This window comes from Pan troglodytes, chromosome 12, assembly GCF_028858775.2.
Source record: "Pan troglodytes isolate AG18354 chromosome 12, NHGRI_mPanTro3-v2.0_pri, whole genome shotgun sequence".
Lineage (NCBI taxonomy): Eukaryota > Metazoa > Chordata > Mammalia > Primates > Hominidae > Pan > Pan troglodytes.
Genome location: NC_072410.2, coordinates 32,424,701 through 32,441,976, shown reverse-complemented (window position 1 = coordinate 32,441,976; position 17,276 = coordinate 32,424,701). Strand labels below are relative to the sequence as shown.

Sequence of the window (17,276 nt, the reverse complement as noted above, 5' to 3'; positions counted from 1 at the left end):
AAAGCGAGAACCACTAAAAATGAAAGTCAGAAAGCACCAGATCAGTGCTGATACTCATTTGAATATTTTCAGGAGAAATGTCATACATAAAACCTGTGAGGTCCTACATGACACTGAACCTGGTCCAGCCTCTCTCTTGGCTGTAATCAAAATCCCTAAAAGCCATTCTAGTCAGGGAGTCCCATTGAAGTTCCTGTCCTGAGTCTGACTGGAGAAGACTCACCGGGCACCCCTGAGCTTCCTCACGACTCTGATGCTGGTGCGCATGGTTGAGGAGTTCTCATTCTTGTAGGTGGCAGTGTACATACTGTGCATGTGAGAATGAGTCCTCATATTACAATGATTAAAAAAATATATGTAGAGATGACATTGGTGGGCACAGAAATCTAAAATTAAAGAGTTTCCCTAGAGAAACTGTCAGAAGCAGAGGAAGTCCCAAATCCTGACAGGAAACAAACCCCAGCCTCCATGTGAACCTGCTCTGGGGTTGACTCTGATGAATGGGTCCTGAGCGCCCCCTGCAGTGATTTCCCCCAACGTTCCTGCAGGAGGTTTGTGTCTGGGCTCACACTTGTGTCCCCTCACAGGATTTCTCACACAGTAATACACGGCCATGTCCTTGGCTCTCTGTCTGTTCTTTTGCAGATACAGGGACTTCCTGGAATTGTCTCTGGAGATTGTAAATTGGCCCTTCACGGAGTCCACATAGTGCGTCTTACCGCCATTCCAACTAATACCCAAGACCCACTCCAGCCCCTTTCCTGGAGCCTAGAGGACCCAGTTCATGTCACTGTTACTGAAGGTGAATCCAGAGGCTGCACAGGAGAGTCTCAGGGACCCCCCAGGCTGGACCAAGCCTCCCCCAGACTCCACCAGCTGCACCTCACACTGCACACCTGCAAGCACAGAGACATCCTGGTCAGAAACTGCCACACATAGCCACTGTTCTGTCACTCATGTCCCCTCACACTCAATATCCTTAGTTCTCCATGAATTACCTTTTAAAATAGCAGCAAGAAAAACCCAGCTCAGCCCAAATTCCATGGTAATTTGTTTATTGCTGTTGACCCAATAGAAACACCTGAGAATCCCAGGGCTGGGGCTTCTCTCCCATGGCTGCAGGGTCAGGGCTGGGCTGCTTTTCATCAGAAAAGGGAGGGTCCTATTTGCATGTCTCCTATTACATAGCTAGCTCTGAAGTGGGACACCTGAGGAGAGGACTGAGCCCAGAGTAATGAGAGTGAAACGGCAAACCTGAACAACTACAGATAAAAAAAAAAAAAACCTCAGCATATCAGAGTTGATATCATGGAGCAAACATGAACTGAAAATTTGAGGATAGGGGTTGATAGGGAGACCCAGGATGCATATATGAGTGTACCTGGGGCAAGTGTCACTCCATGGCATTTAAGCTAACCTGGAAACATGTAGAGTTCCTTGAGGATGTGCGCATTAACAGTGTTGGAGTGTGAAGCTTCTAGAGCCATATATTGTTGCAAGCTTTCCTTACAAAGTTTGAAATATCCCACATGACCTCACACTCACACAGTGTGACCTTGCACATCCCCAAGGTCACCTCACATGTGCCCTGAGTCACCTCACACATCCCCAATGTCACCTTACACATCCCGCAGGTCACCTCAAACATTTCCCAGGTAACCTCACTCAAGTCCCAATTCACCTCACACATCCCACAGGTAACCTCACACTCACCCAAGGTCACCTCGCACATCCTCCATGTCACCTCAGATGCGCCTTAGGTGACCTCACATATGCTCTGGTCACCTCACACATCAGGCAGGTCACCTCACATATTCCCCATGTTACCTCACACACACTCCTGCTAAGCTCACACATCCCCCACGTCACCTCAAACGCACCAACATCACCTCACACATTCCCCAGGTCACCTCACATGTCCCACAGGTCACCTCACACATTCCCCAGGTCACTTCACATGTCCCACAGGTCACCTCACACTTTCCCCAGGTCACCTCACACGTCCCCCATGTCACCTCAGATGCACCTTAGGTGACCTTACATGAGGGTCACCTCACACATCAGGCAGGTCACATCACATATTCCCCATGTCACCTCACACACACTCCTGCTAAGCTCACACATCCCTCATGTCACCTCAAACGCACCCACATCACCTCACACATTCCCCAGGTCACCTCACATGTCCCACAGGTCACCTCACACATCCCCCAGGTCACCTCACACGTTCCCCAGGTCACCTCACACATTCCCCAGGTCACCTCACATGTCCCACAGGTCACCTCACACATCCCCCAGGTCACCTCACACGTTCCCCAGGTCACCTCACACATTCCCCACGTCACATCACACGTCCCCCAGGTCACCTAACACATTCCCCACGTCACCTCACACATCTGCCACATCACCTCACATGTCCCACAGGTCACCTCACACGTCCCACAGGTCACCTAACACATCCCCCAGGTCACCTCACACGTCCCACAGGTCACCTCACACATCCCCCAGGTCACCTCACACGTCCCACAGGTCACCTCACACGTCCCCCAGGTCACCTCACACATTCCCCACGTCACCTCACACGTCCCCCAGGTCACCTCACACATTCCCCACGTCACCTCACACATCCGCCACGTCACCTCACACGTCCCCCAGGTCACCTCACACGTCCCCCAGGTCACCTCACACATCCCCCAGGTCACCTCACACGTCCCACAGGTCACCTCACACGTCCCCCAGGTCACTTCACACATGCCTTAGGTCACATCATACATGCCCAAGTCACCTCATGAGTTCCCCGTGTCACCTCATGCATGTCCAGGTAACCTCACACGCACCCAGGCCACCACACATGCACCCTGGGTCACCTCACATGAGCCCAAGTTCACCTCACACATACCCCCAGGTAACCTTACACATCCCCCAGGTCACCTCACACATCCCCCAGGTCACCTCACTGTCATGTGACCAGGTCACCTCACCTTCATACAAGTAGGTCGCTTCACACATGCTATGATACATGTATACATCATGGAATTGTTAATCAAGCTATTTAACATATCCATCACCTCACAAATGTGTAATTTCTTTTTTTGGTTTTTTTTGAGACTGAGTCTCACTCTGTCGCCCAGGCTGGAGTGCAGTGGTGCGATCTCGGTCACTGCAGCCTTTGCTTCTCAGGTTCAAACAATTCTCCTGCCTCAGCCTCCCGAGTAGCTGGGATTACAGGTGCCCAACACCACGCCTGGCTAACTTTTGTGTTTTAAGTGGAGACAGGGTTTCACCATTTTGGCCAGTCTGGTCTTGAACTCCTGACCTTGTGATCCACCCACCTCGGCCTCCGAAAGTGCTGGGATTAGAGGTGTGAGCCCCCACTCCCGACCTGTATAATTTCTTAGTGGGAAAAATTTTAACATTTACATTTTTAGCCATTTTGAAATATACAATGCATTCATAGCCATATTTTCCATCTTGTGCATTAGAACACTGCAACTTACTCCTTCTGTCTAACTGGAACATTTTACACTTTGACCAAAATCTCTCCTTTTCCAGTCCACCCCTCCAGCCCCTGGTAACAAACATTCTATTCTACTTCTGTGAGTCTACCATTTTAATGCACTACAGTGAAATCATGAATTACTTGTCTTCTGCTCCTGCTTGTTGCATTTCACATGTGGTCCTCTAGAGTCATGATGGCTGTCGCATTTCAAAACCAATCATGCCTGTTCAAGAGTCTGCCAAAGTCTTAACTCATTTGAGCCTTAACTCAAAAGTCCACAGTCCAAGGTCTCATTTGAGATGAGGCAAGTCTCTTCCATATGAGCCTGTAAAATAAAAACGAAGTCAGTTACTTCCTAGAAAGAATGGGAGTTCAGGCATTGTGTAAATACAGCCATTCCAAATGGAGAAATTGGTCCAAACTACAGGCCCCATGCAAGTCTGAAATCCAGCTGGGCAGTCAAATCTTCATGTTCCAAAATAATCTTCTTTGACTCCATGTCTCAAATCCAGGTTACCTGATGTAACAGGTGGGTTCCCATGGTCTTGGGCAGTTCTGCCCCTGTGGCAGAACTTTTTTAAAACTTTTCATATGAAAAGTTTTAAAAAACTTTTGCAGGGCACAGTCTCCCTCCTGGCTGCTTTCACGAGCTGGCATTGAGTGTGTGTGGTTTTTCCAGAAATATGGTGCAAGCTGTCAGTGGATCTACCATTCTGGGTTCTGGAGGGCAGTGGCTTTCTTCTTACAGCTCCACTAGGTGGTACACCAGTAGAAACTCTGTGTGGGATTTCTGACCCCACATTTCCCTGTCACACTGGGACTAAAGGCACTTGCCACAATACCTGGCTATTTTTTGTATTTTTAGTAGAGACGGGGTTTTACCATGTTGGCCAGGCTCGTCTTGAACCCTTGACCTCAGGTGATCTGCCTGCCTATGACTCCCAAAGTGCTGGGATTACAGGCCTGAGCCACCATGCCTGGCCAAGATTAATATGTCATTTAATGATGTATTTGAAAACTTCATGGTTCTACAAACACACATACATACACAACAGCCCAGCAAAGACACATACATATGCCCATGCAAAAGTGAATGTATATCTAAACACCAAAATAGCACACCTATTTGTTTCATATTTTTTAATTACTTAATTGAATTTAAACTGTGTTTGCAGTTTGAGGTTGTAGTAGAAAATAATGCTCTTCTACGTGTATGTCTGCCTATTCCAATACTAAAAAGACAAATATATTTAAATACATGTTTTGTTAAAGCTGAATGTAAATGCTGTTCTTGCCAAATATGTCACTCAAATGTGCAATGGTATTAACTTTAAATATCAGTCTGTTTTTAATAAATTGAATAACTAATAAGACAAACATTGTATTACATTATTTGTTAAATTTAGATTGTAGTTTTCAAACCAGGAAAGATAAAATTGTTTCATTTGAAAAATTTAAAAAAAACTTTTTTGGCATGAATATTCAATACAAACTCTAGTATTTATTTGTCAATATTCCTTTATGATAGAGAACATCCAGGATAATGAAACTGAACACAGCCCATGATTTTCAGGGCTCACTCACAATGGCATCTTCCTAGAGGGTGGTCTCAGAGGGTCCAAGCACATGGGGATTTGGACTTCATCATCAAAACACTAGTGAGCCCCAGGGTTGAACACACAGAGGGCAGCAGGAGCTGCAGAGCCCACTCTGTGGTACTTAGGGAAATGAGGGGATGGTCTGCAGGACCCTGGAAAAGGGTGAGTAGGGCAGAGTCTGCAGGTAGATGAGCATATTCTAAGGAGAACCATTATCCTCTAAACTTGGTTGGCTTCAGTGATTATGAAGACAAGGGAACTGATTCACCAGACTTGGAGGTCAGAAAGTAAAGTGACTTTCTTTTTCCTTCATGGAGACTGAGGAAGTTAAAATACTTTCAAAGAAAAAGGGAAGATGGAGAAACAGTCTGAAAAACAGGACACCTGAAGCCAACCAAAATGGAGAACAAGAGCATTTAAAGTCGTGTTTAATTTCCAAAAACAGCAGATGAAAGAAAAAGAAACAAAATACCATGTATACGCTGAGTTAATGTTAAAAACATGTACAATTGTTGACTATTACAGCACAAAAATACAAAACTCTAATCATTGAAACAGTTTATATTGAGGATATACATTTTCTTTAAATAGGGTCTCACTCTGTCAACGAGACTGGAGTGCAGTGGCACAATCACAGCTCACTGCAGCATTAACCTCCCAGGCTTAAGGGATCCTCCCACCTCAGCCTTTCAAGTAGCTGCTACCACAGGTGGAACCATACCCAGGTATTTATTATTATTATTTTCGTATAGAAAAGACCTCACTGTGCTGCCAGGCTGTTCTAAAAGTCCTGAGCTCAAGTGATCTGCCTACCTTAGCCTCCCAAAGTTCTGGGATTACAGGTATGATTTTTATAATTTTACTATTTTAATAATAGTATTATTTTTAATCAAGAGAATATACAAATAACCTATTTTAAAAATTGTCCTGAGAGAGCATTGCTAGTATTACTTGGAAAATATGCAGCATTAAAAGTTGAATTAAATTCCTGTTCTAAGTTAATGTTTTGTAGGTAAAAGTAATCATGGATTTACAAGGAAGAAATGGTGAGAGATCCTGGGGAAGACTTTTGCTTGACCAGGTCGGGAATCACCAAGGTTTAAAAGAAAACCACAGCTTCTCAGGCTCCTGATTTGGAGCTGCTTCCTGAGAACCCCCATGTACTGAGCACCCCCTGGTGGTTCTGAGTGCCCCTGGTGTCATGAGCGCCCCCTCGTGGTACTGAGGGCACTGTGCTATCCTGAGCACCCCTGATGCTTCTGAGCGCCCCCAGGTGTCCTGAGCGCCCCTTGGTGGTTCTGAGCTCCCCCAGGTGTCCTGAGCACCCCCTGGTGGTTTGAGCGCCCCCTCTGGTGTCCTGAGCACCCCCTGGTGGTTCTGAGTGCCCCCTGGTGTCCTGAGCGCCCCCTGGTGGTCCTGAACACCCCCTGGTAACCTGAGTGCCTGCTGGTGGTCCTAGGCAAACCCTCGTGTCCTGAGTGCCCCCTTGTGATTCTGAGTGCCCCCTGGTGTCATGAGCACCCCCTCATGATCCTGAGCACCCCCTAATATCCTGAGCACTCCATGGTCCTAAGCACACCCTGGTGGTTCTGAGTGCCCCCAGGTTGTCCTCAGGGCGCCCTGGTGGTTCTGAGGAGCATCTACCATGCAGCTCCCTCCTGTCTTCCTGCAGAGATTTTTCTGTTGGGGCTCACACAGATATTCCCTCTCCTGTGTCTCTCACAGTATTACAAGGCCTTGTCCTTGACTTTCAGTTTGGTCCCTTTAAGGTAGACTGCACATTAAAAGGTGTCGCTTGGGACTGTTAATTTATTTGTACTTATGGAGAGTAACTCTGAGAACTCCCACTTGATCACTCACTGTTTCCACCTACACAAATGCCTGTCGTGAAGCTGGCTGGACCAAGCTCATTGCTGTAGCCAGTAAAGGTGAAATCAGAGGCTTTGCATGAGAGTCTCAGTGAACCACTGGGTGTACAATTTTCCCCCTCTGACTCCATCAATAAATTTCACACAGGACTTCTGCAAACACTGAGGAAATGGAAGAACGGCCCCATGTGGAGCAGCCGCACCTGGACCTGATTCACAAGGGACACTAATATTGAGGGTGATGAGAAGGGAAGCCCAAATCAGTGCAGATCCCACGGTGTGGACACTGAGGAAGGGAAGAGACATGGGTTGGCTCCTCGCCAGGGCCTGAAGGAACAGGGGATGAGCTGCCTTTCATGAGGAGGGGACGGGACACATTTCCTCGTCTTTCTTTTTGTGGTCTTGGGTGCACCGCTCAGCATTGCTCATCCGTCCTCTGTGTCTCCATTTCAGGGGGGCAGGGTCAAAGGACTCGTGGGTCTGGATGCACAGGGTTAATCTGCTGATTAGTCTTTTTTATTTTCTAGTGTGGACCCTGTTCAGGTATCTTCACAGTAGCAAACATTATCAAAAAAATACATCCAGTAAGAACTTAAAAATACATTTCCAGAGAAAACGGACACCAATCTCTAATCGGTGCATTTAGAGCTACAAACTACTGTTCTTGACAATAAGGCAAAGTTAGGGTAAAATAAAAAAATGCAGATCTACACCTTGTCAGGGAGGGATTTTAAAATTATTATCTTGAGATCATTTTCCCATAAAACAGTTCAACATTGGATATATCTGCTTGTGTCAGGAAACAGTCACTGTGGAAATATGTGTACTTATCAGAGTGAAGAGTTCACATGCAGACATGTTTGTTTGTCTGAGACAAGAGTCCACATGAGGAAATGTCATTACCAGAGGAAAGAGTAAATGTAAGGACATACATACGTGGTGGTCTGAGGAAAGAGTCCATGTGGGGACATATGTGTTTGTCTGAGGGAAGAATCCATGTGAGTAAAGGTGTGTTTGTCTGATGAAAGAGTCCCCATGTTGACAGGTGTGTGTACCCATCTGCGGGTAAATGCCCATTCAGGGACAGTGTGTGCCTGAACTGAGCTGAAGTTTGGGGAAAATCTTTATCAACCAAGGAAAGAAAAGAATTATCTGGGTTATTTGCTTGTCAGGAAGAAAAAACCTGGGTCACGTTGAAAATTGATTTTTTTAAATTAAAGGTCTTTAGTGAATGGTAACATCTTATATGCAAATGAGGAAAATTACTTCATTCTTTTTTGCATGCATCTCATGATATCCCCACCCTCACCAAATAAGTTATTAGATAACTTTATACAGTCTGCATTTAATCCTGGGTTTAATGAACTGCTAAATACTTTTTACAAAAATTGTATATATTTAGGTTTATATTTTCCATCACACAATTATGAGCTTAGACAAATTAACTGCATCGTGTCTCAACCATTTTATAGCACTAAAAATAATTTTACTATTCTTAGTGCCATTTTTACTTATTTAATACTCATTCTCTAAATTCCTTGAATATCCTCTATCTGTTTACTTGACTATAGTTTTGGTTTATACCGAATTTCAAATAAATGATATTATACGGTGTAATTGAAATGACTTCACTGAAGAAAGTAGAAAATGAAGTTGCTAGTCTAATTAACTTTGAAAATGAGGAAATTCTGCATGTTTAAAATGTAAAGAAACTACACATAGCACTCTATTCTAGTAGATAAACATATTTCCAATGAGCTTTACATTTCTGATACCGCTATGCATGTGTCCTAAAGTTGTGCAACCAGGTAATAATAAGGCAATTGGTGGGATAGGATTTCCTCACTTTAAAGTGGATGGTTATGGACAGTCAAGGAAGGAAGGCTAGAAAGGTCCACGTGGTAGCATAGTTGGGTCAGGAGACCAGTGTGTTCTCATTTTTAATATAATAAAGTTACAGAAGATTAGGTACATAAGTAGTTTTGATGCGTCCATAAACATGGGTTCATATAAACATGCACGTCTGCTAGGCCAGTAGGTTGAGAGGTCCTAGAAGTAATTATACACGGTATCACAATTTTTTTATTTTACTGCTATTCGTTAACGTTAGAAACAAGCAAGCTTTAGAAAAATGGCTAATTCTATATACAAAAGAGGTAATATAGAAAATGAACTTAGAATTTGTTGTAATACAAGGAAACAGGGAAGTGTTCAAAAACAAAAGGATGAGGTGCATTGTAAGGATACAGGATCCAAACTAAATGAGCTCCCAGGACCTAATAAAGCTGTGGTGATTTGAACGATAAAATGAGTAATATAGCATGGATCTTCTTCAGAGTATGAAATATATATTCATAAACCAATACACATATTAATAGATGATTATGAAAATAAATATTGGGAAGACGAACACATCTCCTTACAGAGGTATTCCAAATATCTGAGGTGAATAGTCCTCCAATCAAGTAGGTGAAGTTTAAACACTCATGAGTTGATTGTGGCCTGAGTTTAGACACATGGAAAAAATAACCACTATTTGGTATTCTATAATGAGACTTCAGATATAATGCCAAAAACATCATCTATGAATGAATACAATTTTACATGTTTTTGAATCTAAATTTGTACAAACACACACACACACAGACACACGCACACACAGATGTATGTTTCTGCAATACACACTGATAAGGGAGTAAAGACAGCCACAGACTTGGAAAAAATACTTCCAAGTCACATATTTGTTAAATGAATTCTTTTAATTTGTTAAATGACTTTTATAAACAATATGCAAGTAAACTTACAATGAATCAAAACAAAGCAATGCAGTTAAAATGAACCAAATATCAGGAGAGGCATCTCAACAAAAGTTATTGGAAAATTGTTAAATATGAACTTTTTGAGGGACATGTGCATTTAAATAAAAATTAGATCCCATTACTCACCTACTAGATTGGTTAAAACACACAACTCTCATAAGGATACATGGCAATATGAATGTGGAAAACCAAGAACTATCATGCATTGATGGTGGGAATTCAAAATGCTACACGCACAAAAGGAGATTTTTTTGGCATTTTTAATAGATATAAATGCAGACTTAAAATGTGATTTTGTGTCTGTATTCCAAAATACTTACAGCACTGATTAAGAAATTAATGTTTACAGAGATACCTTCAGAGGAAGTTCTATATTAGTTTCATTAATTTGATTCATTCTCTAATCATTGAAATTTGTTTACAGAATAAATATTGTATGAAAAATCTCTCAAATAATTAAAATTTCTCAAATACACATTAATATTGTTCCTTTTCTTTAATGACTTAATGTCATTTTCTAAGCAAATCTTTAATCTAATAATCTTTGTCATCTCCTCTGTGTCAGCACTGGTGTCTCCTTCCTGGGGTTTCTGACACTCTCAGGATGTGGGGTTTTGCACTGTCTCTCTCACACAGTAATACACAACCATGTCTTCAGATCTCAGGTTGCTCAGCTCCATGTAGGCTGTGCTCATGGACCTGTCACTGGTAATGGTGACTCTGCCCCAGAACGTCTGTGCATAGTGTGTGTTATCATTGTAAGGGTTGATTCATCCCATCCACTATGCCCTTGTCCAGGGCTTTGTCACACCCACTGTGTAAAGTATTTGGTGAAGGTGTATCTGGAAGCCTGGCAGGAGACCTTCACTGAGGACCCAGGCTTCTTCACCTCAGCCCCAGGCTGCAACAGCTGAACCTGGGAATGGACACCTGTGAGGAGAATGGAGGAGTTGATAAAAGCCCCCTTGACTGAACTCAATCCCCTCCTCATCACTGGTACTTGGGAGCCCCTTACCTGTGGCAGCTGCCACCAAGAAGCGGATCCCCCAGGTACAGTCCATGGTGAGGAGCTGTGTTCTCAGGGGCTTCTATAGAGGAGGGATGTGGTTGTTGGGTGATGATCTCAGGGCACAGACATCCAAATTTACCTCAGTGGATCTCAGGTTATTTGCATATTCATGAGATAGCATTTCATAGCACAAAGCCTGGTTAATAATAAGAAAGGGAAGATAAATGACACATCAGATTTACAAGAGTGAGATGCTGATGGTCCAAGCCCTATTCCTGTTTGAGGAAATGCGTGCCCTGCTCCATTTATGAATATTCATGAACAGAGGTCCTTTCACAGAAGAACAATCCCCCTCAGGACACGCTCCTCACTGTGAACCTACATTTTATAAGCACAGAGACCACCTGGATAATTTCTGGAACCATCACTCTCCATGACACTGAGCAGGTGCCTTGGTTCTGTCCTGGATCCATCAGTCACCAGCACAGCTGACTGATGACTGAGGAAGTTACTGCTGATGTCCCACGTGAGTGACCAGCAGGTCCCTCTGAGATCTGCTGGGCACTCCTGAAACAGTGTCTCCAGCACCTGCCTGGTGTTCAGATCCCCCAGGATCTTCAATAGAAACACTCTTGTTTACAGATTTGCTCTGTGATGTGTGATTAGAGATGATTTTCTCATCTCAGGAACAATAAGAATCAGAAGCTGAAACGGTAGTTTCAAATTCTTTATGAACTCATTGCTCCCAAAATATTTGTCAAGGAATTTGTGTTTTGAATAATTTGGGGTTAATTTTGGACTCAATTTATTGGGATTTTTTGAAGTATTTATATATTTTCAACTAATATCCTTAGGTCCTCATCTTTACATATTGATATCTAACTCACCTGGTCTGTGCCCCCAATAGCCCAGACCCTGCCTTGCAAAGAGGTTCCTGCTGGGACTTACAAATCATTTCCCCCAAGCTTCTCTAGCCCAGCATGAAATGGCTGTGTCCTGGTTTATCATACTCCTTCAGTGACACCATATGCTGCTGACACCATCTCTTGAAACAACTGATTAGCCTTACTAAACCTATTGAACTCTGCAAGGAGACCCAGAGCAAGGATTCAATGACACAGAAGGGATCCCCTTCTCTGAAGCTCCAGATTCACTTCATTAGTGGAACCAAAATGAAGACAAAAACTTACAGGAGATTTGGGAGTGCCGTGTTTCTTCACTGGGCTCTTGCAGTTGAATGTTGCATCTGAGAATACCAGCAGGTGCAGATACATTCAGATGAAAGCCCACTCCATACCCACTATTCCAATAACACACATTTTCCCTTCTTCCTAATATGTAGCTTTTAGGAAGTGCCTCCTACGCTGACACTAGGCCCAGTTATCTGACTTTCTTCTCCTAGAGATTTAAAGCAAACAGGATACAGGTGGAGACTTGGGAAGTGCATGCAGGTTGTTATTTTCACTTTCTCAGCTGGGAAACCAGCAAAGTCCCCATAATAAAAGAAGCTGAGATCTATGATGGCATTTACAAGATGTTAGTCTTAAAAATCATGATGTCAGAGGCTTCACATTGCTCTACTGCCTTTGTCTCACCCTCTGTCATTGTCTTAGTGTTTCTGTATTCTCCTCAGATAGAGTCTGTGCATTGCCACACTTTCATCTTTAATCCATAGTCATCATCCTAGTTAGAATGGATTGTGCAGTGCAGGTAAGCACTGCCTGTTCTTCCAATGGAAACCTAGAGATTCGATAGGCTTCCTCTTCTGGGCTGTGACCTTGAAAAAGCATCTCCAGGGGAAAAGCTCATTTTTGGCTGTTACTCCCTTTTGTGGTTTTGGCCTCACTGGACTATTTACATACATCTTACTCCTTTTGGCTAACTTTACTCATTCATATAATAATGGAAGAATGGGAGAGAATCTGGAATGGGAGATTTGTCTTCCTTCACATAGGATAACGTTCTGGAAAAGTCTTTCCCTTTAGAAGCTTTTGAAGTAGGCTCCTGGTATAGTTTTCTGTAATTAATCATCTTCATTTCATCTTCAATTCTGACCCACAGGAAATTTATTTGGATTGTATATTTTAGAATCTAGAGGTTTCTGGAGAGAAAGTCCAGAAACCTTAGAAGTATAAGACCCTCTGGAATGGTCACATTTACCGAGTCCACATTTGTCTTTCAGACGTCTATAGTGGTTACCATGTAAGTGCCCTCAACAGCTTGTGGCTTCTGCAGCTTCTGCAGTTTCTGCACCAGTTAAGCAAGTACTAACTGCAATTCTGGACATGCCCATCTCTCCAGTTTTTGGAGTGGGTAATATTTCTTGCAATTCAGTTATTTAGTAGATTCCAAAATGTATTGACACTCAGATTATGCAGATTTATTTTGACATAAAATATGACGGTGATGAAATTAATAATCAATATTTTGGAGCATAAACCAAAAGTACAATCAAAGGTCACCTTTGATGTGTTACTGGAGGCAGAATTCTGACCTTATTACATATAGGTGGCACATCTGACATAAATAAACAGGCAAGAAAACAGAGAAAGGACATGGCACAACACTGTACCATGGCACAACTCTGGTTGCCCTTAAAACTTTCTCCTTCATTTCAACCTTGGTGAATCTGACAATTATGTGTCTTAGGGTTGCTCTTCTCAGCAAGTATCTTCGTGGTGTTCTCTGTATTTCCAGAATTTGAATGCTTACTTTCCTTGCTAGGCTGCAGAGGTTCTCCTGGATACTATCATGAAGAGTGTTTTCCAACTTGGTTCCATTCTCCCTATCACTTTCAGGTATACCAATCAAACTTAGATTTTTCTTTTCACATAGTCCCATATTCCTTGGAGGCTTTGTTCGTTCTTCTTACTCTTTTTTTGTCTAAACTTGTCTTCTATTTTTATTTCATTAATTTGATCTTCAATCACTGATATCCTTTCTTCCACTTGATCAAATCAGCTGTTGAAGATCTTGCATGCATCACAAAATTATTGTGCCATAGTTTTCAGCTCCCTCAGGTCATTTAAAGTCTTCTCTACACTGTTTATTATAGTTAGCCAGTCATCTAACCTTTTTTCAAGGTTTTAGCTTGCTCATGATGGATTAGAACATGCTCCTTTAGCTTGGAGAAATTTGTTATTACTGACCTTCTGAAGCCTACTTCTATCAACTCGTCAAAGTCATTTCCATCCAGCTTTGTTCTGTTGCTGGTGAGGAGCTGTGATCCTTTGGAGGAGAAGAGATGCTCTGTTTTTTAGAATTTTCAGCATTTCTGCTCTGGTTTCTCCCCATCTTTGTGGTTTTATCTAAGCTTTGTCTTTGATGATGGTGACCTACAGATGGGGTTTTGGTATGGATGTCCTTTTTGTTGATGTTGATGCTATTCCTTTCTTTTTTTTTTTTTTTTTGAGACAGAGTCTTGCTCTTGCCCAGGCTGGAGTGCAGTGGTGCGATCTCAGCTCACTGCAACCTCCACTTCCCGGGTTCACGCCGTTCTCCTGCCTCAGCCTCCCGAGTAGCTGGGACTACAGGCACCTGCCACCATGCCCGGCTAATTGTTTTTTGTATTTTTAGTAGAGATGGGATTTCACTGTGTTAGCCAGGATGGTCTCGATCTCCTGACCTTGTGATCCACCTGCCTCGGCCTCCCAAAGTGCTAGGATTACAGGCATGAGCCACTGTGCCTGGCCATGCTATTCCTTTGTATTTGTTCATTTTCCTTCTAACAGTCAGGTCCCTCAGCTGCAGGTCTGTTGGAGTTTGCTGGAGGTCCACTCCAGACCCTGTTTGCCTGGGTATCACCAGCAGAGGCTGCAGAACAGCAAATATTGCAGAACAGCAAATATTGTTGCCTGATCCTTCCTCTGGGAGCTTTGTCCCAGAGGGGCACCCGCCTGTATGAGGTGTCTGTTGGCCCCTACTGGGAGGTGTTTCCCAGTTAGGCTACACGGGGGTCAGGGACCCACTTGAGGAGGCAGTCTGTCCATTTTCAGAGCTCAAATGCCATGCTGGCAGAACCACTGCTCTGTTCAGAGTTGTTGGACAGGGACGTTTAAGTCTGCAGAAGTTTCTGCTGCCTTTTGTTCAGCTATGACCTGCCCACAGAGCTGGAGTCTGTAGAGAGAGTAGGCCTTGCTGAGCTGAGGTGGGCTCTGCCCAGTTCGAGCTTCCCAATGCAGTGGCTCATGCCTGTAATCCCAGCAATTTGGGAGGCCAAGGCCCGGGTAACAACAGTGAAACTCCGTCAAAAAAAAAAAAAAAAAGCTGAGGGGATTGAGGGGATTTCTATGCAAAGTGTGGATGGTGTGTTTTAATTTCTCCTTGCTTAATATAGTATAATGTGAGAGGAGATTGATAAAGAGGAAACTATTGGAAAATGTGGAATCAGGTATTTTATAAATAAAGAAGGTTCTCCCATCTTCTGGAAACCCCATAATCTTTTTAAAAATGAAGGAATTTTAAGATTTATTTCTACATTCTAGATACATGCCTAATATAAACTTGGATTTAAGTGCAAACAGAGATACACAGAAGATGAAAATTCTGCAGCAGATCATTTGCCAAATAGGCAGTTTTATACCAGTTTGTAATTTTACCTAAGATTCAAAAGATAAATGACAGAGAGATCCAAATAATAAATTATAACATTTCAATGCTAGACAACTGGTTGAGAGGCGCTTGAACTGACATTATTCTGATGAATCATACCTCAATAATAAAACTGTATTGAATGGTGTACCTGTTCAAGAGGCTGCTTGAGTAAATAGTTTCTACCTCTCCTACTTAGGAGTCCTGCCACAACCCAACATGCTCTAAAACCTGGGGACCACTAAGAACAAAGACAGAAGTTTGAATATTATGAAGTTATTATGAAGTTTTTGAGAGATCCACAATCACTGATGGGGTGATTGGTGAGGGTTTTCTCTAAGGGCCTAGGCTTGGAAGAGTATGGCTCTTTGTTATGATGAACAAAGAGCTGTTTTTTTGATGAGTAGATGGCAGCAAAGACCATCAAGGAAAATGAAGAAATGGGGAAATATGGTCCAAACAGAGGGACAACATAAAGGTCCAGAAACTGGCATCAATGAATATAAAAGCATATGGATTTCTTGGCAGAAAATTTAAATATTACGATCTTGTTTAATAAGCTAGTGGCAGCATGCAAGAACACTGTGAGAATTTTAAGAGATAAAAAAATTTAAAAGAGAACTAAAAAAAATTGGTGTTGAAGAATACAATAAGTCAGCCAAAAATTTTTAGACAGCACACTGTAGGAGAGGCTCAGGCTTTCCTTTCCCCTACAGGAGGTAGCCCTGCAATTTCCTTAGACGTGAATCACTGTTTCCTCCCACCCACCTTCTAGATTCTCCTCAGAGATTCTCCCGACTCCAGAGTTCATGTTCTCACATGTTGTGCGACTTTGGGTTAAAACACACCTGAAACATTTAATGACTGTTGTCCTTGATCATTTGATCATCATCTGCATTTTAGTTGATGTGATTTTTTTAAACCTCAGTTTGAAGGAAAGAAAAAAAAAATCTGTAGACTCTATCTAGGCCAGAATTACTTCTCTCTCTTTCCCTTGGTAGCTGCGAATGTAGCCCCAAATATGATAGGAATCAATAAACACTGCAGCTGTTACAACACTTTCTTGGTCAGCTGTTCCAACAGTATGAGAACCATGGCAGCACAATTATTTTATAGGACTAATTCTGTTCCTACTGGAGACACATTTATTCTTATGTACCAGGACCTCCAGTCCATCGCAGCCTATGATTATGGAGAAGGAAAGAAACATTCTTCAAATTTTCATCATACATGTGGCAAGAGAAACCGATATTTCTGTCCACTGCTTTCTAGACCCAGGTATTGTAGCTCCTGGCCATGGGACACTGTAGTGCTCTCTGTTTGGGGGCATTTAAGCATCCTAGAGAATAGTATTATCCCCAAAATGGCCCTTCTTTATTAAATTTCCTACTATAAAACGGAAGCATAAACTACCTGCTGTTTATCTCACATCAGACTGTGGAGACCTAAGTCAATGTTTCCATTGTTCTGCTGGGGCCTTGTTTCTGGTCAACTGTGAGGGAGAAAGAACTGCTGGATCACAGACTCTTGTTCCCGTGATCACATCTCCTGTCCCTTAACTATATCTACATCCCCTCGTGTCAGAACACATTGTGCAGTGTCTCATTCTAGGAATAAGATATTCAGTAACTTGGACAGTGACTCTAGTAGCTTCTCTATGATTAAGAAAAATACATGTGAAGATAAGAGTTAATTCTTCTAAGTATAAATGACTACCTATCAGGTTTGGGCTTTGACTAAATTTTTTAAATTGTCTCCTTATGACTGGTGGGTATCCTTACAGGGTGTAATGATTTTGTTAGACAAATGTGATATCTATCACTATCAGCTCAGGCACTCGGTGAGAGGTGCTGGTCAGTCTGGTTGGCGGTATCTGTGCTCCTCAGTCTTTAT

The 17,276-nt window shown here is 42.8% G+C and overlaps 1 protein-coding gene across 1 annotated transcript in view; it reads right to left on the bottom strand.

The window, feature by feature from the left end:
• Positions 1–2,753, bottom strand: part of LOC100614447 (rho GTPase-activating protein 23-like) — a 77,719-nt gene extending 74,966 nt beyond the window's left edge. Inside the window, 2 exon segments of the mRNA XM_063788890.1 lie at positions 586–768; positions 2,472–2,753. Of these exon segments, the coding sequence (XP_063644960.1) occupies positions 586–768; positions 2,472–2,753 (465 nt within the window).
• Positions 2,754–17,276: the final 14,523 nt, after the last annotated feature.